This window comes from Sciurus vulgaris (genome assembly GCF_902686455.1).
Source record: "Sciurus vulgaris genome assembly, chromosome: 2".
Lineage (NCBI taxonomy): Eukaryota > Metazoa > Chordata > Mammalia > Rodentia > Sciuridae > Sciurus > Sciurus vulgaris.
The window spans coordinates 112,915,191-112,939,132 of NC_136462.1; the positions used below are offsets into that span (position 1 = coordinate 112,915,191).

The 23,942-nt window shown below is 38.1% G+C and overlaps 1 protein-coding gene across 6 annotated transcripts in view; it reads right to left on the reverse strand.

The window, feature by feature from the left end:
• The window catches only part of INTS14 (integrator complex subunit 14), a 29,840-nt gene extending 10,154 nt beyond the window's left edge, over window positions 1–19,686 (reverse strand). Inside the window, exons 1-9 of one of the 6 annotated variants that reach the window (XM_079125694.1) lie at window positions 19,565–19,686; window positions 15,620–15,882; window positions 13,759–13,866; window positions 10,577–10,732; window positions 9,511–9,629; window positions 8,966–9,108; window positions 6,762–6,854; window positions 4,730–4,871; window positions 2,909–3,042 (exon numbers count right to left, since the gene is read on the reverse strand). In XM_079125694.1, coding sequence (XP_078981820.1) covers window positions 2,909–3,042; window positions 4,730–4,871; window positions 6,762–6,854; window positions 8,966–9,108; window positions 9,511–9,629; window positions 10,577–10,732; window positions 13,759–13,866; window positions 15,620–15,841 — 1,117 coding nt within the window. In that variant the 5' untranslated portion in view covers window positions 15,842–15,882; window positions 19,565–19,686. Of the gene's footprint in view, window positions 1–2,908; window positions 3,043–4,729; window positions 4,875–6,761; window positions 6,855–8,965; window positions 9,109–9,510; window positions 9,630–10,576; window positions 10,733–13,758; window positions 13,867–15,619; window positions 15,885–19,277; window positions 19,538–19,564 lie in introns of those variants that run through there. The other 5 variants (XM_079125692.1, XM_079125693.1, XM_079125695.1 and 2 more) reach the window with 5 other exon arrangements.
• Window positions 19,687–23,942: the final 4,256 nt, after the last annotated feature.

The following is a 23,942-nucleotide window of genomic DNA, read 5'->3' on the forward strand; positions in this document are numbered from 1 at the left end:
CACCTCAGTAACTTAGTGAGACCCTATTACAAAATAAAAAATAAAACTGGGGGTATAGCTCAGTGGTACAGTCCCTGGCTTCAATACCCCAATACCAAAAAAAGAATGTTTTTTAGTTGGGTACTGCGGTGCACACCTATAGTCCCAGCCACTTGGGAGGATGAGACAGGAGGATTGGTGGAGTCCAGGAGTTTGAGACCAGCCTAGGCAACATAGTGACACTCAGTCTCAAGGGAAAAAAAAAAAGATGGTTTTGTATTTAAATGACTGAAGAATAATGTTTCATGACATCTATTATATCAAATTCTGATTTCAGAGTCCAATAAATACAGTTTTATTGGAACACAGTCACTCCCATTAATTTGCATATGGCCTATTGGTACTTTTGTGTTACAGTGGCAGTTAAATGTCTGTGGCAGAGACCACATAGGCTGTGGCCTATAAAGTTGAAAATATTTAGTAACCATGCCTTTACTGAAAGTTTGCAGACTCTTACTTTAGCTTTTGGGGTCTATTTTTGTTAACATCTTCTCTAAGTCTCAAGCGCAAAGGTCTTTCTTTACTTCTTTTTTGTGGGGGTAGGTATCAAAACCAGGTCCTGTGAATGCTGTAGGCAAGTGCTCGACCACTGAGTTACACTGCCAACCAACGGCTTTCTTCAGACTTTAGCTGACACGCGGTGTGGATGAGACTTTGGAAGGTACTACCTGAGGAGCTGCTTTCTCCTCTTGTCTCTTGTGACATCACTCTTCTATTTTCCCTCTTTTAGCTGCTTATTCCTTCTCATATCCTTTTCATTGACCTTAGTAGTTGGTGCTTTTCAGGAATTTGGTCCTTGCTCTCTTTTCCCCTTAAACTATGTATATTTCCTGAGGCCAGGAAAAGATGGTCAAGGACCACCTGGATTCTAATCATTTGGGTAATATTAAAGCTGCAAGTTCCTGGGCCTGAATCCAGACCAACATACTAAATCAGAATCTCCAGCAGGTGGGCCTAGGAAGTAGAATTTCTAAACAGTGTTTATTTTTGTACACAATATCTGAAGTTTGTGGACCACAGTAACATCAATGATACGCTTAAAACTAAAAATTCAATCTTCAGCTCTTCTGTCCTGAACTCCAGATTCTCTCAGGAATTGTCTTTAAGCACATCTACCTATTTCTCATAGGTACAAACTCAACATGCAAAAATATGTTCTTCCCAAATCTACTCTTTATCTCCTATTCTCTATTTCAGTTAATAGACAACCTTTCACTCTGTAACCCAGGTTGGAAGCCTGGGATCATTCTCATATGCAAACACTACTGATGCTACCTCCTCATTATTTTCACTCCCAGTCACTGCCCTGTTCTGGCTCTCATCTTTGCATCTCTAGGACTATTATAGTGACTTCTAACTGCAGGATGCCATTGCCTTTTCAAATCTACATTTCAGAGTTATCTTTCTAAATGCAAATTTCTTTGGGGTGGGGTACTGGGGATTGAACCCAGGGCCTCACATATGCTAGACAAATGCTCTACCACAGAGCTACATGTCCTGTCCTTTTTAAAAATTTTATTTTGAGACAGGGTCTCAATAGGTTGCCCAGGCTGGCCTCAAACCTTCTATCTTCCTACCTCAGCCTCCTGAGTCATTGAGATTACAGGTGTATGCACCACACCTGGCTCTAAATGCAAACTTCTTATCTCTCACTTGGATTATGGTTATTTTGCACAACTCCAGGGGCACCAGCATCTGAATATGAAGTCTCCTAACCAGTACCCTCGCTGTTATCACCATAGCTCGAAGAATCTGATCACATTACTCCTCTTCGGTGGCTTCCTGGTATTTGCAAAATAAAATCTTGGCATTTCACATTTAAATGAGGTCTGCTCTGCTCCAGCTGCTGCCAGCCTCTGATCTATCATCTGCCTCAACTCCCAGTCCACACTCCCAATCAGCGCTCTAGTACCTTTCCTTCCTATAGGTGTTCTATTTTCCCTAGAGGCCCTTTCCTCCTTCTTCAGCTCTGCAAATTTCTCCTTTTCTTCAAAACCCAGTTAGGGTGTCTCTCCCTAGATTTTCTTGAGTCCTCTAGGAAGAGTAGATCTGATCATCATCTCCTCCAGACTAATACTTATCTTACGTAGTCTGTTTATTAGTCCACTTCCTACTAGACTTTGAACAACTCTGGCTAACTCTTCCATCCCAAATAGATTGGAGGTGTCCCTCAAACTGAAATGGGCCCAAATGAGTGAAGGATAACTCTCTAGTTGGAATCTGAGGACCTAACACCACAAAGTCCTCATCAAAAGGAGGAGCAAAATCCAAAGGAACAGTTTAAGGAGAAGGGGTAAAAGAAAAATGGTTTCTGTAAAAAGAAAAAACAATGTTGAGTTTGAGACTAAGGCAGAATAACCAGATGGAGAGGTTCAACTGAGAACTGGAAATAAAACATGCAAATTTCAGGGAGAGATGAGGTGGGACTAGTTTAAGGATTTAGGGAGTATGGAACTATTATCTCTGAAGAAATAACCAAGAGAGATTAAGAACCCAAGAGAAGAAGGCAAAGAACAATATCTCGGAAACTGAAATGCAAGAGGAAGAAAAGACAAGATGACAAGAAAAATGGAATGACTAGGGATTACTTGGGCCAAAAATTGTACATTAAGAAAAAAAAAAAATGGAGAGTGGCTTTTAACTCTAAGCAGTTAAAGAGTTTTTATTTACTTAAAGCAACTTAAATATTGGTTTCCCCTAAGCTATACAAGTTGAGTTCAAACATCAAACTCTCCTGGGAATCTCCACACATCCAGCATCAGAGACCACAGCCCACCAAGAAAAGACCCAGGCAGCTCCCTGGCTACAGTCAGAGACATTCAGAATGGTAGAGAAGAAAAAGTAAAGTAAAATCTGATCGGGGTTATACCTGAAATAGGACCCAGTTGTGCCATTTTCCCTAGCCATGGGAGAGGTTCTGGGCCAGGCTCAAAGAGAGACATCATGAGGTTTGATTTCTTCTTGCTGTCAGCTTGGGAGTAGAGCATTCCATGCCATTCAGGACTAGATGGAGAGAAGACAAAAGATCAAAAGAACATAAAGCCTGGGACTGTCAAGTTAAATAAATCTAGATTATGTTTTTCTCTTGAGAGAAACAGGCTTTAGCTTTGAAATCAGGCATATAACTTTTACCAAAGCCAAATCCCAAACCTGAAAATGATTACTACTGTGTGATATTTACATTCCTCTGGGACATTAATTATTATTAAGGCAAATGTAAAAAAAAAAAAAAAAAAAAAAAGGCAGTTTAAAAGATTAAAAAAAAAAAAAACAAAAAAAAACCCACACACAAAGAGTAGAAAGTAACTGTAGGGGGATGAGGAATAAAAGCTGCAGGCTACAGGTCCTTTCAGCTGCCTCCCAGAGTCACAGCAGGCCAACACAGGGAGGCCCTTATAACACAGGGCACAAGGCCATCCATCCTTCTGTTACTTCAACACTCTGTCCCCAGCTTCTCAAAGCACCCCAGGTGATTCTCACATTCAGAGCCAATACCAGTAGCTTGAGTGCCAAGAACTACACAGTAGATGAATAAGAATCCCATTCTTCTTTTCAGACTTAAAAGAGAAATAAAAACATGCTTCCTGTGATTCATATTAACCCCCAGGAATTTCTATACCAATCATCACCCCAGGTGATGGTCAGGTGATCGGTTACCTCTTCTTTTCTAAGGTAGATGTTAGAGAAAGGGAAATAGAAAGCTTTTCAAATTTCAAGTCTGCAGAGAATGTAAAAGGTAGAAACACTTTCCTCATAGGGAAGGAATAGAGAAGAGTTGTTACCAGTATGGGTTCTGAAGTAAGAATGCATGGGTAAGAAACCCGGCACTTTTATTTACTAGCTGTGTAAGCTTGGGCAAGTTCCTTGATCTCAGAGAGGCTGACCTCTCTGACTCTTCAACTATAAAATGGGTTAATGTTGAGACTACTTACGTGGTCTGTTGTGAGGGATTGAATGAATTAACATATGCAAAGTGCCTAGAAGAGTGTCTCACACAGGGTAAAATGCTCAATATTATCAGCATTTTTTCCCTTTAGTTTTATTCCTTTATTTTATAGATGTAGAGTTCATGAATTCTACCTAAGATATTATAATAAGTTAGCAGCATTACTATAATGAGAACCCAGATATCCTAGATAGGACTTAAAAAGAAGAAATCTGGGCTGGCTGGGAATTCAGTTCAGTGATTGTTTGCCTTGCTTGTGCAAGGACCTGCTTCAAACCCTATTCCTGCCCACCCCCCCCCAAAAAAAAAGTAAATAAAAATAGGAAAACTGAGAAAGAATATAATATATACGCAAAATACTGAAAAGGTTGATTCCACACTTATTCTCTTTCTACCACATTTCCCACCCCACCTCGTTTTTTACCATTGAGCTACATGCTCCACTCTTTTTTATTTTTTATTTTCAGACAGTTTTGTTAAGTTGCTGAGACTAGTCTCAAACTTGTGATCCTCCTGCTTTAGTCTCCGGAATGCTGAGATCAAAGCATGAACCACCAAACCCAGCTCCACACTTACTCTGGGGATGATTTAAAAAGAGTAGTTTTGAAGGGAACGATAGCGGGGGAAGAGAGAAGAAAAAGGTGACCAGGACCTTTCAATGTTTTTCAGAAAAGTCTGCAAAACACTTCACCTAATGAACTGATTTTTCCTCTCATTCAACTAAATGTAAACAAAGTCTCCTACCCTAATTGAACAATTGCCACCATTCCTTCTACTTTTAGGCTGCCGTGGAGCAGGACACAGAAGTTGGGTATTTTGCCTGCAATCTGATTGGCTGAATTTTCATCTTCATTGTCATCAGTGATGCCAGTACCCACCTCATCGCCTTCTGCAAAAAGCAAACAGGTTAGATTGAGATCAACTACAAAAACTCCAAACCCCAATAATACTCTTGGCAACTTCTGGGCTCAAAGGAGTTGTAAAGGAATATTATAAAAAGCTGAAAAAACTCATGCCAGTTTTCCAATGTCTATATAAAAATTACTTTTCAAATATTGTATGAATTCCATTTATATTAAAAATTCAGAAGAACAAGTCTACAGAGACAGAAAGGATGTTAGTAATTATCTAGGGCCAGGGGACTGGGAGTTGGTAGTTAAAGAGAACAGGGTTTCTTTTTAGAGGTGATGAAAAGGTTCTAAAAAATTGATTGTGATGATGGTTGTACAACTCTATAAATAGACTAAAATCAGTAAGTTATACACTTTGAGTGGGGGAAGTATATGGTTTATGAATTTTATCTCCATAAAGATGTTACACAAAAAAAATCTGTTTTCCAGAGTTCCAGTAGGAACTGGAGGTTTTAGGCATCTGTCTAAACAGAATCTGGTACAGAGATGTTAATGGTGTTCTACTGACAGCCTTCACACGGCACGAGGATGCAAAAGTCCCCAAAGGTACACAATTATTCTATAAACATCCTGACTGGACTCCCCAACTCTAGGTTCTCTATTGAAAGATGAATCTTCTTATAATTAATGTCCTTCCAGGAAAATTTATCCAATCAGTTTTGTTCAAAGACTTTCTACTTCAACAGGAAGAAATTTCCAGTTTAGCTTGCTATTCAACAACCCTTACAGCATGGCCTTATTCTGCCTTCCTGTGTTTTTCTTCCTACTGTTCCCTTACCTAAACACTTTATTGCTAATTTTCTTTCTTGGCAATTATATGGGCAAGGAGAATTCTCCCAGGTCCTTAGAAAGAGGATAAATTTGGTTGTTCTCTGAAAGCACAGGTAAATTATAAACACAATGATCACAATGAGTCATCTGTGGGTGCATATTAAGATTCTGTCTATAAATATGTGATTGAGTGGTTAAGGAATACCCAATCTAGGCATTAACAGAACATGATCACAACTCAGTAGGTAGAGAGCTGATTGATTCTATATGTCCTGGAGAGAGCTGATAAATATAAGGTAGATAGTTAGCTTAGAACAGAAAAAAGGGATTTTTAAGGAGCTACAGAGGCTAGCATACTCCATAGATGTTGAATTTGGGGGCATGACTTTTCAGTTCCTAAAGAGGTATTTTCTGCAATAATGAGGTCTCATAAGAGGCTCATCTGTTCATTTAATAGTATTTGAGTATCTAGTATGTGCTTGGCATGAGTAAAAAAAGAACAGATGTGTTCTTTCTCTTATTAAGCTGCATTTGACTTCCACATTTATCAAGCAACCTTCTGATAACTACTTTGGCTTTCTCAGCATACTCCTATTAGGAAAGGCAGAGCCCTGGGGGAGGAACTAAGTACTCTCTCTCTCTCTTTTTTTTTTTTTGGTACTGGGAATTTAACCACTGAACTATATCCCAGTCCCTTTTTATTTTGAGACAGTGTTTCCCTAAGTTGCCTAGGGCCTCCCTAAGTTGCTGAAGCTGATCTGGAATTTTCAATCATCATGCCTCAGTCTCCTAAATTGCTGGGATTATAGGCATGCACCACTATACCTGGCTAAGTATTAACTGTCTTTAAAAAGGACTTCCACTATGAATTCACAAACCAGTGCACAGCAAATATGTGTCAAAAGTGTTCTCATGGTGTAAAATAGCAGAATTTCTTTTCTGATATACAATATTCCATTTTCTAAAATTCAATTTGGCAACTATACCTTTCCTTTAGATTCTACAAAATGGGCTAACCTACTATCTAACATTAAGGAATAACTTTAGCTAATATGATGCTTCTTAGATATCAGTGGTAAAAGAAGAAAACTCACCTTTGTTAAGTGCTATAGGTAAGACCAGATGTCTGGAGAGAACCGGGGGACTTGAAATATCAGCTATATCAATAAATCCCACTATTTCCAAATCTGAAAGGAATGAATCAACATAATAGTAATTTATAATATGGGAAAGTACATTATTTTCTATGTATTAGATTTTATAAACATGTTTTGGTGGAAATTTCAAATATGTTGACTGGGAATATTACTGGACTTTTCTGTGGATGACTAACCATTTGCATTTTAAATAGCTCAGGAAATAATGATAATTATCTTTTGATGAATTGAGGTTATATCATGAATTAGGTAAACTTTATTTTTATGAGGCTAGGTCCTCCCAGTCAAGGCAAATACTTAAAGGTGAAATCCCTCTGTACAGTATTCAGGTCACCATGGGGCATTAAAATCAAACATTTCTACAACTTTCTTCAACCTTTTTTGGACAGTAAAGACCATTCTATTAAAAACATTTCTCTGAGAAAGAAATATATTCTCAACAAAGCCCATATGACAATGAGTTCTTGGCTCTATAGAAACTCTATTAATGACCAAAAGTTTTTGTTGAAAAACCTAAAATAAATAAAAAATAAAAGTTGTAATCAAAACTTTTTTTTGTGTGTTGGGGGGTTGATACCAGGGATTAAACTCGAGGGCACTCAACTACTGAGCCACATCCCCAGCCCCATTTTGTATTTTATTTAGAGACAGGGTTTCACTGAATTGCTTAGCACCTCACTTTTGCTAAGGCTGGCTTTAAACTCTCAATCTTCCTGCCTCAGCCTCCCGAGTCGCTGGGATTATAGGTGTGGCCACTGTGCCTGGCTGTAACCAAAACTTTCAAAAAAAAAATTTTTTTTCTGATTATATAAATAGATAATTAACATAAAAACTTGGAAAACACTAAAAATTATAAAGAAAATAGAATCACTCATTATTCATCATAAATGGAAACTTCAATTAATACTTTACTGAATTGCTTTTCAGTCTTTCTTCTAAGCACAAACGCACCAATATTCTCAAAACAATTTTAAAAAAATCAGAATCGTGTGAGTATAATGTACTTCAAATGCAAGTAGGAAGTGTGCTTCTCTGGAGGTTTGCTGTCATTACCTCCCTTGGTTAGGTAACAAACGAATCAGGACAAGCAGCTGGATACTTTTCATTTGAGTAGAAAAAAAGCCCACTGTATTTTAAAGTAGTTTAAATATAAGCTGTAACAACGGTCTTAGGCTAAAAATTATATTGGAAGAAAAGGTCTATTCAAATTACTCATCAAAAAAGGGTAAGAAAGAAGTCAAATTTAACTGGGTTGAGGGCAACAAAATATTTGGTGCAACTTAGTATAGTGCAGTGTAGTCAAAATGAAAACAGGTAAATACCTTGCTTCCAGATAATCAAAAGTTAAAAGCACAAAAAGCGAAATGCCTGCTTCCAGACCTTCATTCTGTAATCGCTATGCCCCCAAAATGCACATTTACTGCACACTTAATTTTAATCAATTATTAAAGCATCTACTAAGTGTCAACATTATAATAGGCACTGAGGCTGCAGCAGTGACTGAAAGTGATAGTATCTGTCTCTAAGAGGTTAAACATATACCCACCATTCAAGAAATCCACCCATCAATAAGAGACAACAATAGGGTCACATGGTAAGAGTCTTCAAGTCACATCTAGAAGAAAGCCCTTTTCTTTTTTTATTTTTTTAAAATATTTTTTTAGATGTTGATAGTCCTTTATTTTATTAATTTACATTTTATTCATTTATATTCTTATTTATATGTGGTGCTGAGAAAATAACCCAGTGCCTCACACATGCTAGGCAAGAGCTCTACCACTGAGCCAATCCTAGCCCCAGAAATCCCTTCTTATATGACCTTAGTTATGATGCTAATAAATCTCAGAGTCTCTATTAAGAATCAGCTCGAGGATTTCAATGCTAATGAGTATGGGCATGATTTCCAACTCAAGTAATTTGTGGTTATAATGATCTAGGATTGAGATTAACTCATGACCTAACCATAAAAGATCAATAATCTGCCACCCCTTTGGTAATCCACTGATCCAAAGTGCTAATGACAATAGCACCCTTGTTTCAAAATATATGATTCTTTTCAATCCTCCTGGATGGAGAATGAAGTAAAAATCACAAGATAGAAGTATGGAAAACTAAAAGTTTTTTTTTTTTTTTAAAGTTACCTGTATTAATGACTTTGGGGATAGGATCAATTTCTTCATCTACAACGAAAGGTTCTGGTCTGGGGAAGACTTGTACATCAGCGGTTAGGTGGCCACACTTGAGAACAGCATGGAAAGGTGTATAAGCCAGATCTATCAGTTTTCTAGGATATGAGGATTAATAGAGCAGTAATATTTCATGATGCAAAATTTATTTTCCCAGTACATTAACTCCAATCTATGAAAGAGACCATCTATGAAAGAGATTACAATCTGACACTGCTGATGAGGATATTTCAATTCTGAGAAGCCCCAAAACAAGTTAATTTTTGAAATTGCTGAATTACTGTAAGAAAGTCAATATCTATAAGAATTACATATTTAGTCATGCTTAATTTAAAAGAATAAGCTTTCAAAAATTACTATTACCAATCATTTTATCTGAGAAATGGGCAACTTAGAGAAAATGAAATCACACAATTAGAGTAAAGCAAATATTCCTTCTGGATATCAAATTATAATATTGGATTGCAAAGAATGCAAAAAAGCTTTAAGCATATACTCACCCAAACATAGACTGTACGTTTTTCAAGCACAGGGGGCCATCAATAGTAAAAATTTGCCCTTCACCATTGTTTAAGTCTATGAGACGTTCAAGGCATTCCAAGGAATCAGTGCTCTGAAGCTACAAAGCAAAAGAGATGATTCCTTTAAAGTGGCACAAATTACCAGATTACTATCCACACACCAAAGTCACACCCATCATAGTAACACAAGAAAAAAATAAATGATTTTCTTAACAGCCAAAAGGAAAAGAAACTAACCATAACAATTTGACTCAAGGTGATCAAAGAGGAATGTTACATAAAATGACACCAGTAGAGCTATTCCATTCAGAAGTAGTTGTGTGAAGATTCTCAGAGGAGATCACAATTTGTATTTATATAGCATCTTCCCTTCAAAGTATTTTTAACATTTTTTGGCAAGAACCATCATTATCTACATTTTACAGAGAGAAAAACTAAGGTAAAGAAAAGTTAAATCTCTCTCCCAAATAAATAGGAAAACAGGAAGCAAAGTGTTCATATACATAAAATATATGAAATGGCATGTTATTCTATCAAAAAAGCAAAGTCCATCTCTGTCAACATTTCTAGAATGGATAAAATAATTTTTGAGTAAGACAAATAAGTAACACCAAAAAGAGCTTGACCTTTCATGACTCATCAGCAGGATGGATAACAACTCCACCTATGTTCCAGAGATAGGGAAACTGAAATTTCAGAGCATTTAAGAGCTAGAGTATAGTCTTATTTTGTCCTTTCCCTTTCTTTCTCTCCCTTTCCTTCCTTTCTTCCTTTTTCCTTTCTCTCCTCCCTTCCCTTTCTTCTTTTCTCTTCTTGTGGTGCTAGAGATAGAGACAGGGTCTCAGGCATACTAGGCAAATGCTCCACCACTGAGCTATAGGCCCAGACTGAGTCATTTCAAATATAAATTGTGCCAGTCTCATGAAACCAACAGAGCACGGTGTTACAGCATATGCAATAAAGTACTCATCAAATATATGAAAAAATAAATTGAGCCCTAAAATTTACCTAATCAAACTAAAAAGAACTTAGTAAAAGGTATTACCTCTTCCAAATTTGCCATGCACATGATATATAACTTAGACGGGAAAGGAAAAGGTAGTGGAAACCTGTTGCTTTCACTTCTTTGATTGTGAGTAGCTAAGGAATGTCGCAGTGACCCTCTACCAATGCCAAGACAGCCGTCAGTCACTAGAACAACCTGTTTGCGAAAAGAGACAGGAGGTTTGAACATTAAATTACATGACTAAAGTAGTTCCACATAACAACATTTTCATTTCTAGAAAGGGGTATGAAGAAACTTTGTGGGGTGATAAGTATGTTTTATATCTTAATGGTAGTAGTGGTTACATAGGTATATGCATTTGTTCTGACTTAGGGAACTATGTATTTAAAATCTGTGCATTTTACTCTAGTTCATTTAATTAATTTTTAAAAATGCTTGCCTCTGAACACTTAAAAAAAGGACAAACATGCATGCCAAATTTTACTTAATTGTACTAAAACTGGAACTCCATCTATTAGATAAGGAATTGGTACCTAAAATACCAAAGTAAAAAAAATGGCATGACCCCTTTCATATGTGTCCCTAGGAAGTACCAGCCCCAAAGTCTGAACTTTGCCTTTTTTTTTTTTTTTTTTTTTCTTGTCATATTAGGGATTGAATCTAGGGCCTTGTACATGCTAGGTAAGTGCTGTAAACGCTGAGTTACTCCCCCCAGCCCACTTTACTTTTAAAGAGGACAAATCCTATCCTCAGGCAACTAAAATGACAACCACTTTAAAATTGTATCTATAATAGGCCATTTGATCAGAAATGTATAAGACATTTTAAAAATGCATATTTAACTTATAATATGAAAAAGCCAATAAAATATATGAACAATTGATGGTAACTGCAAAACCTTCTTCTTTTTTTTCCTCATTGCTTCAGGGCAATCCTGTGACAAGTGGGCTTCCCAGGCATCCCAGGAAAGATTATTTTTGTTCTCCCTAGTCTAAATCAGTAATTTGATAACAGGCCATTAAGGAAGTATTAGGTGGTTACATAATGTGAAATACCAAGATTAGCAACTTGCTTCTATTTAATGGAGGTCCCCTGGAGAGATTTCATCTTTGGGGAAGATTGTCAATTGACTACAGACAATTTCCTTTTCTAGGTACCAACAACTGGTACATAATGATTTAGTTCTGACATCAGCTTTTTCAGATTCTGTGTGATAATGAAATATTTCATGTAATGTCAAAATGAGACAGGCTTTACTCAGATAATGAGGACACAGTCCAGATGTCTGAAGTCTTGGTTAAGAAAATTTCCACATTTAAACAAATTTGATAGTAAATGGTTATAAAAATAATCACTAATAACTACCACCTCTATTACTGTGTTTAGATCTCATTCATTTAATGAATCTAAGTGGATTTAAGTCCAGTCCTTTGCACTCAGGGTACAGTAAATCTCAAAATTAGATTCTTATTTTATTCAAAGAAGGAAAAACATCAAAAGGCTGAAGTCACATGGTACACAAAGTCTGGCTATTAATTTTTTTTTCTGAGTTTCTCATCTATGACCACAACTGCAAATGAAACTGTGCTACCTACTAACTACCAGTTCAGAAGATCTTAACAATAAAACTTCACTTATTCAGTAGATTGTCAGAAATTAGATATTCCATTTGTAGATTTACCAAAATAAACAATGCCTATCCTATAAAGGAAGATGCCAAACTTTTAAAAAATTTCTTTCGTGTGTGTGTGTGTGTGTGTGTGTGTGTGAGAGAGAGAGAGAGAGCGAGAGAGAGAGAGAGAGAGAGATGTAGATGGACACGCTATCTTTATTTTTATGTGGTGCTGAGGATCATACCCAGTGCCTCATGTGCTAGGCAAGCCACTAAGCCATAACCCCAGCACCCTATTTTTTTTAATTTCTGAAAGGATTTGAACAAAAGGTATTAACTGGTTTCTTCAGCAACTATCTACTACAGTGATTTGATTTAACCTTTTAGTTGTAGTTCAGGGTCTTCATGAACCAAAGATTTATGTTCTTTCAAATAGTGTGCTTTCAGAGTAAGAAAAAAAAGCTTTTAAAAAGAGTTGGGATTTTACTGAGATATAATTTACATGCAGTAAATTTTTACTATACAGTTCTCAGTTTTGACAACTGCATTTAGTTATGTATCCATTTCTATAATCTAGATAAAGAACAGTTCTATTATTTCCTATATTCTCTATTTCTTTGGAATCAATCCTTACTCTTCTCTCACTCCCAGGCAACTACAATCTTTTAATTAAAAAAAAAAAAAAAAAAATACCAGTAACGTCATTGACACTACTCAGGAATCCTGTGTTTGACCCTATAATAAAAAGCCATGGAGTTGAGGTTGCAGCTCAGTGGTAGAGCATTTGCTTAGCATGTGTGAGGTACTGGGTTCGATTCTCAGCACTTCATATAAATAAATGAATAAAAATAAAGGTCTATCAACATCCCAAAAATAATTAAAAAAAAAAAAGGAGCTATGCCCACTACCTTATTTATTACCTATGGCTTCCATGCAATACCAGCAGAACTGAGTAATTGCCACAGCCTAAAATACAGAAAACAGTTTGCTAAGTCCTGTTGCAGACTGTAAATGAGTCTTCTTTCAGTAATGCTTGCTTTCTCCCTGTTTACAACAAACTTGCACTTCTTTTTTATACTATTACTCTGCTCTGATTTGATGTTAATATGAATCCACTGTGGATTCAATGTAAAGAACAACAGACATTCACATTCCTCCTTTTTAGACAACCTAGAGAGCTGAGATGGTTAAAAGTCTGCTGAAAAACATGCTACTCCAAAATAATGAAGATAGACTATTTGGTACTGATGTTTACAATTCTATCACTCAAACTTATAATCACCCCTTCCAGGGAGTGTAGTTCTAAAATTCCACTGTGAGCCCTTTATCTTTTATACAAACAGTACTAGTTTGCACTAAGTCAATTTACTAGGAGTATTCTTTCCTTTAGGCATAATTCTGCTGCTTTCTGAGCACATTGGTGTGATTTAGAATAGATTAGTGTGATATGATTAGAGTGATTTAGTGCCTTCTCTTAAAAAGATACCAGTCGTATGAAATGTAGTTTGGGGAAATTACAATGCATGCTGTGTGAGAGCCCAAAGATAATCAAAGCACCACAGTGGTTAATGTTTTTAACTTAGGGCAATGAAGAAGAATTGATCATTACCTGGCAAGGAATTGCACCACCCCATTCCTGCTGAACGATATTGCAAACACCAACTAATGCAGATTCCAAACAGGTTTTGTCATAATCATCCATGTTACTTAGTGCTTCCTTATTGAATAAAAAATAAAGTTGCTCATTATTCTTTACTGCTTTAATTTTTTATCAGAAAACACTATAAACTGCTCAACATATGAATGTTACACAAGGGACATTGTGTTTCTGAGAGTCCCAAAGCATGGGTTAATGAAAAAAACCAAAAACAGTAAAAGAGATTTTCTGAATGATAGAGGATAATTAAATATGTCCTTTTACTCCATCCTCTTGTTAGGTGAGAACTGACAGTTCCCTAAGTTTATAATAAGTGAACCTTGAAGGAAAATATTGAAATCAATAACTTAAAACACATCATAAAAATAGTGAAAAAATTTACTGAATATTAACTATATCCTACCATTGTAGGTACTATTTTACATGCATTTAATCATTATGGCATCTTTAACCCTACTTTGTGTGTGTGTGTGTGTGTGTGTGTGTGTGGCGGGGGTTGGTATACGAATACGCTAGGCAAGCACTCTACCACTGACCTATATCCTCAGACCTTTTTATCTTGAGACATGATCTTGCTCAGTTACTGAGACTGGCCTTGACCTTGTAGTCTTTCTGCCTCAGCCTACAGAGTAGCTGGGATTTACAGGTGTGCACCACCATATACAGCTTAACCCCACTTTTATATGAGAAATCTAAGGTACAGAAAGATTAAATAAATTTCCCAGGTCTTGTGACCGTAAGTGGCAGAGCCCAGCTGTGAACCCAAGCAATCTGACTACAGAGCTCCTGGTCTTAACCATTACTCCTCATTCCTTATACAGCGACTCTCCAAATTTCCTAACTGCTAAGTATCAGGAATCCTGAGCTTAGTCACTTGTAAGAAAGCTAGAGTGAGTCAGGAGTGGTGGTGGAATATGCCTATAATCCCAAATATCTGGGAGGCAAAGTCAGAGGATCAAGAGTTGAAGGCCAGGCTACACAATATAATGCCCCCGTCAAGGAAAAAAAAAAAAAGTCAGTGCAGATTTTTTTTTTTAAAGTTGTTTTCTTCAGTCTCTTAAAAATGTCAGATAATAAAAGAAAGGCTTTCACAAACACTCATTACTTATATTTTTAAAAATCCAAACTACATTGATCCTGGATTTCTAAATTGCTTAATGATTATTAAATTGTTCAATTTAATTCCACAAGCATTTATTGACTGCTCACTGTGGGCAAGACACTGTGCTAAACATTGTTGGAAATATTAACAATTGAAAGATGTCAGAAAGTAAATTCTCTAGCATATCACAGAAAACCGCCTTTAGAAGGTTTTGATCAAGGTTTAAAGATGATAATTTCTTGCCATCTATAAACCAAAGCCATTTGTTGGGAGAGCAATGTCATTTTAAATTACTCTAGAGTAAGTTTTCTTTTCTTCTTCTTTTTTTTTTTTTTTTTTTTTTAAAGAAAGGACTATTTTTCATTTCTTCAAGTTTTAAGGGAAGGTAGATAAAAGTAAAATGTTGAACATAAAGATGAGGAATTTTAGGAAACAAAGCATTGTACCCTGAGGTACTTCCATTTCCACAGAGAATTCTAGAAAACTAAGAGAAGAAAAATAAGGCAACAATCCTCACCGCCACCTTACAGTTCTACCAAAGAAAGGCAGAAGACCTTACTGGATAGGAATCTTTTTTTTTTTTAAATAGCTATACATATTAAACATCCAAGGTTAATAATTCCATCTTCTAAAAATTCAGTGCAATATTATAATACAATTTTCCTCCCAATAAATGTGGGCCCTGTACATATATTAACATTCTTTTTGTACCTGTAGGGTATTATAATCTCTTGTGAAGGGGACCATCAGCTCCCAAAGTGATGAAAAAACCACAAGGGCTGTAAATTCAAGCTTGTAATTTGTGGCCATGTGCTCAAACAGCATTGTTAAACCATGGGCTGCTAGGTGCTTACGCTGGTATTCTTCGGACCCCTCGATAGACACAGGTCGGGTCATGGAAAGGGATACGTCCATCACCACTACTGTTGGCATGATGAAAATTATTCCAGTGTTTCCAATCAGAATGTAGACAGCTACAAATAGAGAAATGTTAGGAAAAATAAAAAGGTCTTACATGTCACAGGAAGGAAAAAAATTTTCATAATTTTAACCAATTTCCCAGAAATAAGTAGAGGTGTGCCCCCATGAAGCTGAGGTGAGGGCAAGCAATAAAGAATTCAGTGAGAAGGACACAAGCAGGTTAGTTCCCTGTGACGACCACTCCTAGAATCACCTGCTAAAGGGCCATAAATCAAGGGCCACTGTATTTCTATTGAAAAAAAAAAAATTAAATTCAGGTAGCCCTTGATTTCCATAACTTCCAAATTTTACATAGCTTACTATAATAAGCACTAGTATACTACCTTGCCAACATTTAATTTATTAAAGAACATTTCTGTTTGTCATAGGATGGGACTATTTGGCTTTCAACCATTCTTTTTTTTACCAACATCAGTATCTTAATACTGCACAATACAGTATCTTAACACAAGTGTTTAGTCTCTTTGGGGCTTGGTGCCCTTGTTTGATTAAAATGAATGCAAAATACATGCTAAGTGAAATAAGCCAATCCCAAAAACCAAAGGCCTAATGTTTTCTCTGATAAGTGGATGATGACACATAATGGGGGTAAGGGAAGAATGGAGGAATGTTGGATTGTGTAGAGGGAATTGAGGGTTGGGGAGCGGGCTGGCGAAGGAAAGAATGGAATGAGACATCATTACCCTATGTACATGTCTGATTACACAAACGGTCTGACTCTACATTGTATACAACCAGAGGAATGAAAAGTTGCACCCCATTTGTGTACAATGAATCAAAAAAATTAAATTAAAAAAATTGACAAAAATAAATAAATAAAATGAATGCAAAATATAAAAATGGAAGAACTGGTAAAGTCATACTCCAAATTAGACAATGTTGGAAACTATTAAGCATGTCAAAAACAACAAACTGTGATCCTCAATAGTATCAATAGTTATTTAACTATGAAGGAAAATAAAATTAAAGAATAAGCATGAAAGCTATAATCGGGTAGAAAAGTCAAAATGTAGAAATGAAGGAAGCAAAGAGTTCTTTAAAATTATGGATTAAGAATTAGCAAGAAAACATTTCTGTGCTCAAAAGTAAAAAAGATCATGGATATAGAGACCTGTTCATGGAATACAGTTTGCTGCTACTCTACTGTAAAGCAAACTATAGTCTATTGACACAGTGAAATACAATATAGCTATAAATGACACAGATATAAGCAATATTTATATAATGGATTAGTAACTAAGAAAAGCAGGTCATAGGATTATATGTATTCACTACTACAACTTCATAAAAATCACACTGCATATGCCATATAGAACTATGGAAGACTTACGTAAATATAAACAGGTTAGAAACTTAATGTTTACTAATTTTTTGGGGATTCACTTCCAAACATTTAACAATGGCCAGACTGCTTGTTAGTGCAGTGCCAAACTGCAAATAGGTGATATTCTGGGAACTCAGAACATATTGATTAGTGGAAACAATGTTATTATAAATAGAGGTTAGGGACTGAGGTCAAACAGGAAGTCTATTAACCACATAACAGTCATAGAAGCATCTCAAATACCGTAATGTCTGTGTATCCAATCAACACCGATAAAGTTAAATCAGAGACAAAAATTACTTTTTTCAGAGTCTGTGGGTTTCTTCTAGAATAAAACAAATAAGTTTAGGTATATTAACTTGTACTATTTTGTCTACGGAGTCTTTTTTATTTCTTTTCTGGGTTTTGGCTGTTGTTCATGAAGCAAGGTACCATAACATATTCTTTAAAAAAATATTTTTAGTTGTAGATGGGCACAATACTTTAATTAATTTATTTTTATGTGGTATCGAGGAGCAAGTCCAGTACCTCACATGTGCTAGGCAAGTGCTCTACCACTGAGCTACAACCCAGTGCTCCCTTCCCCCATACCATATTGGTTAAAATACACTACATTGGACCATAAACTCACTAAAGGAGGGACCATGTCTGACTTTGTCCACCAATGTCTCCTCAGAACTTATCACTGTAAGTGGCCCATTGTAGGTGATCAATAAATATTTGATAATGAGCAATGAACTATCCCTAGTCACCAGACATAAAATTAATTTTTCAGCAAAATACATTCTAAATTTTAACTCTGACTACCAGAAACATATTTTCTTCTCTCTCATTGAAATAGAGTTAAGAGGGTCTCCTACACTTCTGCCCAGGTATAGAGTTTACCCAGATCCTGTTCCATTCATGCATGGAGGCTTTCATGTTATTTAAAAGTTGGAGATCATGCTAGACACAGTGGCACACACCTGTAAGCCTAGTGATTTGGGAGGCTGAGGCAGGAGGATTGCAAATTTGAGGCCAGCCTCAGCAACTTAGCAAGACTCTGCCTCAAAAAATAAAAAGGTCTGGGGTGGAGCCCAGTGGTAAGATGCAACTAGGTCCAATCCCCATAACAAAAAAAAAAAAAAAAAAAAAGAAAGAAAGAAAGGAAGAAAGAGGTTGAGAGGTTGGAGGTCATGGGGAATGTTGCCCTCATCTCTTAGAAAAATGGGAATAGATCAAAAAAATTATACATAGATCAGGTATAAAAATGCGTTTCCAGGGCTGGGGTTGTGGCCCAGTGGCAGAGCACTTGCCTAGCATGTGTGAGACCCTGGCTTCGATTCCCAGCAGCACATATAAATAAATAAAACGCATTTCCAGACCATGAAATGTGCTGTTAACACTGAAATGAGTGACCACAGCAGTTACTCTTGCCTTCTCTAAAGACACCTCTGAAGCTGGCTCTTTCTTCTGATTCATTTGTATCCACTCCCAAACGCATCTCCTCAACAGTGGCAAAGTCGTGGGAAGCCAATTTAGTATCTGGTTGTAAGTACAACGGTAAGGGAGGGAACTGAGTGTTCCTGAAGGATGGTTCATTCAAGCAGACTGGGCCTCACTAAAAATAAAATTAAAATCCCCGCCCACTAGTCTAGCGATTTTGAGAAAACAGGAACCCTCACTTGGGTTGATTCTGACCCTCATATTACCCACAACCCATCTTGTCCCATATGTACTGTTTACATACAGCGCTTCCGACAACAAGGAGTCTTCTTTCTCCAAAAGCCTACTCCTGAGAATACATCTTAGTCACTTGACTCTGCCCTGAATGCCAAGTCTCCATCAGCTTCACATTTATAATTCCCCCCTGAAGAGGATAATTAGATGGTTCAAAAAACCTGATTCTCAGAAATCTGGCTCTCAAAGCGTGACTCCATTTGAATGTCTAAGTCCCCACTACTCTTGGGCTTCCCTGTCAGTCTATCCTGATGAGTCGCTCGGAGTTCTCAGATACTTCATCTCTAAACGCCCAGCCTTCCAGGAGTTCCGACATTCGGATCGCAATCGGAGGGTGCATTTTACCTTTAAAATCAGTCTAAACCATGTGAGGTCTGGATGTGTCTCAGGGGAAGAGGGAACAGAGGGCGAAATCGTGAGGTTTACCGGGAGCTGGAGACACCGGGTCACAGGTCGAGGGGAGGCGTGGGCAGGGGCCCGGAACTAGCGCCTCAGAGATGGCGCGGGCCGGTTCCCGGGGCCGCAAGAAGGCCGGGCGCTGGCCCTGCGTTGTTCCTCACCCCTAGCCCTTCACCCGGAGCCCAAATAAGCAACGCAAGGCAACCCCCCGGCCCACAGCCTCCCCGACTCACCCCTAGCCCATCGCCAGCCACGGTCCTTCCACTTAAACTTTCCGCCCGCGCGCCACAGCCGGAACTATAGGGCCGCGCGACGAAAGGGAACCTGGCGCCCGCACTGCGCGGGGACTGGGCGGGTCCTCCAGAAGGGCCACGGCAAGGCTGTGGCTCAGCAGGGACGCTAGGGGGCGCGTCCTCCTCCACGTCACTCTTTTTTCAAGTCTCCGCAGCTGGGTCTGTCCTTTACGGCCCTCTCTCCCCGTCACCCCATTCTCGAGCGCTCCCCGACCTCATTTACACTGGCCCTTTTCCTCACTGACCCATGGGGATCACTGAGCCAGGTGACACTGTGACCCCTTCACACTTCTGTCCTGTTACCTACTATTTGCGTCTTCATGCTTCTCCCGCACATCCTATGAACTAGTTGACAGAAACTTTAAAAAATGTAATTCCCGGATGAGGTGTGCTCCTACTTAGCACTCCATATATTTTTCTCAACTCACCCGAGCCCAATTTACAAGTCTCATGTCTTGGTCAAGTCCCACATACTCACATTATCTCCCTTCCAGTCTTGAAGGGAAAGAGAGGGATGGTTCAATCAGTTCCCCTTACCCCAGGCGCAGTGGTGTGCCTGTAGTCCCAGTGACTGGTGGGAGGATTGCAAGTTCAAGTCCAGCCTCAATAACTTCACAAAACCCTGTCTCAAAAGAAAAAATAAGATTGGGGACTTAACTCAGTGGTAAAGAGCCCCTGGATTCAATCTCCAGTATCTGTGCACACACACACACACACACACACACACACACACACACACACACACACTCCACCCCCACTCCTGCCAAGAAAAAGTTCTCCCTATCCTGGCCAAGGTGCCTCGCTGAGGAATTTGCACTCAGGCTTCCCTGTAAAGCAGCCTGAATCCCTGCCTGCCTCTTTGACCACCTGGTTCCCCACTGTAGCATGTGTCTTGAGGAGGCAAGATGTGATATTTTAACCATGTAGGGAGCCAGGGAGTGCCCCCTAAAGGTAGACTTGAATGCATGCCCGCCAGCAGGCCACTGGTTCAAAGCTGTGGTTCAAAGCACATGTTGTACTACGTAAGTTACAAGTGGAAACAAAGTGTAGAAGGTGTAGGGCATTTTCCTCTTTATCTTTTAGCTGGGATGGGGTGAATAGGACGCAGAACAAGCAAGGAAATGCTTTGAACAGAAAACTAAGTCTCTCTGACTTTTCGCAACTTGCTCTGTGGGAGAGTGTGGGTCCAATCAGTGTAGTTCTTTCCCACCTCTTATTTACAAAAGAAGTGGCAGATAAAGACAGTCTCTGGGAAGAACGGGAATACCTTCACCAACATCAAGGCCCTGGGCCTGCAGACTGCCCTATTTGCTTCAAAACTTTCCTCAGCCTGACCGATCTCATGCATAATTTCTCAGTCCCTTTATTTTCTCCTGTCTTGAAGCATTGGACTGCCTTCACAGAGATTCTGAAAGACAGAACGGTTTGGTCTTTAGACTGGCAAAACAAAGGTTAGTGACAGAAACACCCAGCCACTTGCAGGGTCTAGGTATTGGGGCTCACAAGGAGGTCCAGATAGCCAGTTCTCCTAAGGCACATGTTAAAATTGCATATTCTGAGGCCCTGCTGACTGGATTGGAATTTCATGGCTTGGTGCCAGATAATCTTAGTTGCTATGTTTCCAAAATGATTTTTCATCTACAGAATGAAGGGTAAGTAGTAAGTGGGGGGCTGGGGAGATAGCTCAGTCGGTAGAGTGCTTGCCTTGCAAGCATAAGGCCCTGGGTTTGATCCCCAGCACCGCAAAAAAAAAAAAGAAAAAGAAAAAAGAAAAAAAAAAAAAAGTAGTAAGTGGGGAAAAGAGAAAGGAAAAGCAGTGGGACCACTTGCCTCTTCTTCTCTCCCCTCTCACAGTCCCTGTGCTGTCTTTCATCTTCCTCATCTCCTCTAGTCTGGACTCTGTCCACTGCTAAATCATATGTCCAAGCTCTCGGCCAGCCCTTTCCCTCTGTCAGTCCCTCTTCTCTGTTCTACTGTTTTTGCTAAAGTAGAAGTCCAAATAAATCATAAATATGACCCTTCTCTCTTCTAAAAAATTATTTTTTATTATAGAAAATCTCAAACATTTACAAAGATGGGGAAATAGCATAATAAATCCCTGTGTACTCTGACCTAGATTCTGTCAACTCAATCTTCAATCTTGTTCCATTTATAACTCTGTCCACTTTTCCCCAACATATTGTTTTGAAGCCAATCCCAGATAATACTTTGTCCCAAAATATTTCAGTATGTATCTCTAAGAGAAGAACTTTTCAAAAAGCATAATTTATAATATCATTATCACTGGGCACATTGGCATAAGCCTGTAATCCCAGCTGCTTGGGAGGCTGAGGCAGGAGGATCCAAGTTCAAAGCCAGCCTCAGCAACTTAGCAAGGCGAGGTACTTAGCAATTCAGCGAGACCCTGTCTCTAAATAAAACATTAAAAAAAAAAAAAGACTGGAGATGTGACTCAGTGGTTAAACGCCCCTGGGTTTAATCCCCAGTATGTGTATATATACATATGTATGTATACATATGTATATATAATAGTTTTTAAATAATTGAACTGCTAATATCAAGTATTTAGTCAGCTTTCAAATATCTAGTTGTCTCATAAACATCATTACTTTAACTATTTTTACACTTTGGTTATTTGAATCACAATCCAAGTAAGATCCAAACATTGAAATCTGTTAATGTATCATCAAAGACTCTTTATAGATTTTCTTCTCCATGGCTCCTTTCCCTTGCAATGTTTTAGATGAAGACACTGTGGCCCTTTTCTTTCAATTGCTCTTAATCCTCTTTTAGTCTTTTCCAGAGCATTTGAGAGAATGACAAACTTCTCTCTATTCTAAAATAATAATAGAAAGACTCACTGGACAAAGAAAAACTTTTTCACATTTCCAATTCTGATTAACTTTGCCTCTGCTCTGAAAAGAGGAGTGAACCTTATCTGCTACTGGTTCCCCAGCATCTAGCATGTGATGCCAGATAAGCATTTGTGGAAAGAGGGTAGGCAGAAAAGAAGAAGGGTTATTCACCATTCATTCTCTTAAAATCTTAGTAGCATCTTTTTTTTTGGGGGGGGGGGTGCCGGGGATTAGAACCCAGGGATTTGTACCTTGGAGGCAAGCACTCTACCAACTGACCTATATCCCCAGCCCCTTAGTAGCATCTTTCAATAAATAGAAGATAAAACAAAAATTTTAAAAACTAGTCTATGGAAAAAATTTGAAGTTTCAAAATAGGTAAACTGAAAAATAAGCATTTCCTTTTCTAGAAGTAACCATATGTAACTCTCTGCCTTGAGTATGGTTCCAGCCACTGGCTTGGAGAGATGAAATACCAGGGAGCTGCTTTTTGTTGTTGTTGTTGTCCAATCTTTATCCATTGGTGACAGAATTACATCTATTCTTCATAATCTTTGCAAAATTGTCCCCATGCACGTATGTGTATATTACATATACAACATAATATATATAATACTTTCCAATAAGTGAAATAACATTGTATATTACATTCTGTTCCATGCTTTTATTACTATTAATTAAGATATTGGGTGTATGCTTCTTTTTTTTTTTTTTTTCCCAAAAGTACTGGGGATTGAACCTAGGGGTTCTCTACCACTGGGCCACGTCTCTAACCATTTTTATTTTTTCTTTTGAAACAGGTCTCACTAAGTTGCTCAGGCTAGCCTCAAACTTGCAATCCTCCTGCCTTAGCCTCTCGAGTAGCTGGAAATACAGGTGTGCATTACCATACCTGGCAAGCTTCATTTCTTTTAACTGCTGTGTATAATTGACTGTTGGAAAGATGTGCCATCATTTATGAACCAGTTTTCTATTGACATTTAGACAGATTTCAGTTTTTTCTATTACAAGCAATTTTGGAATAGGCCTTGTAGGCCATTATGGAAGCTTTTACTTTAACCGAGGTAGAAAGCCACTAGAAAGTTTGGAGTGTAGCAGGAGCATGTTTATGGTTTAACAAGGTCACTTAGGTTGCCATATCCAATTTATACTCTCTAACCACTGTGTTCATCAGTACTAGGTGTTAAGTTTCTTAGTCTTTGTCAACTTATAGGACACTATAACTTATCTCATTGTGTGTGCCTCAGTCATCAGTCATCATTCCTTTATAAAATCAGATTAGTCATGGGGAGGTTCACTTAATGGGCTGTTTCTCACTTGCTTGGAGGGGAGGAGGTTATGAATATACTGGCACTTCACAGATTCCTGTTCAGCCTCACTGAAGCCCTCTCATCTACCTATCTTATCTTTAGTCAGGTCCTTCTGGGTGGATACCTGATTATGAGGACAAAACCCTGCCTTGA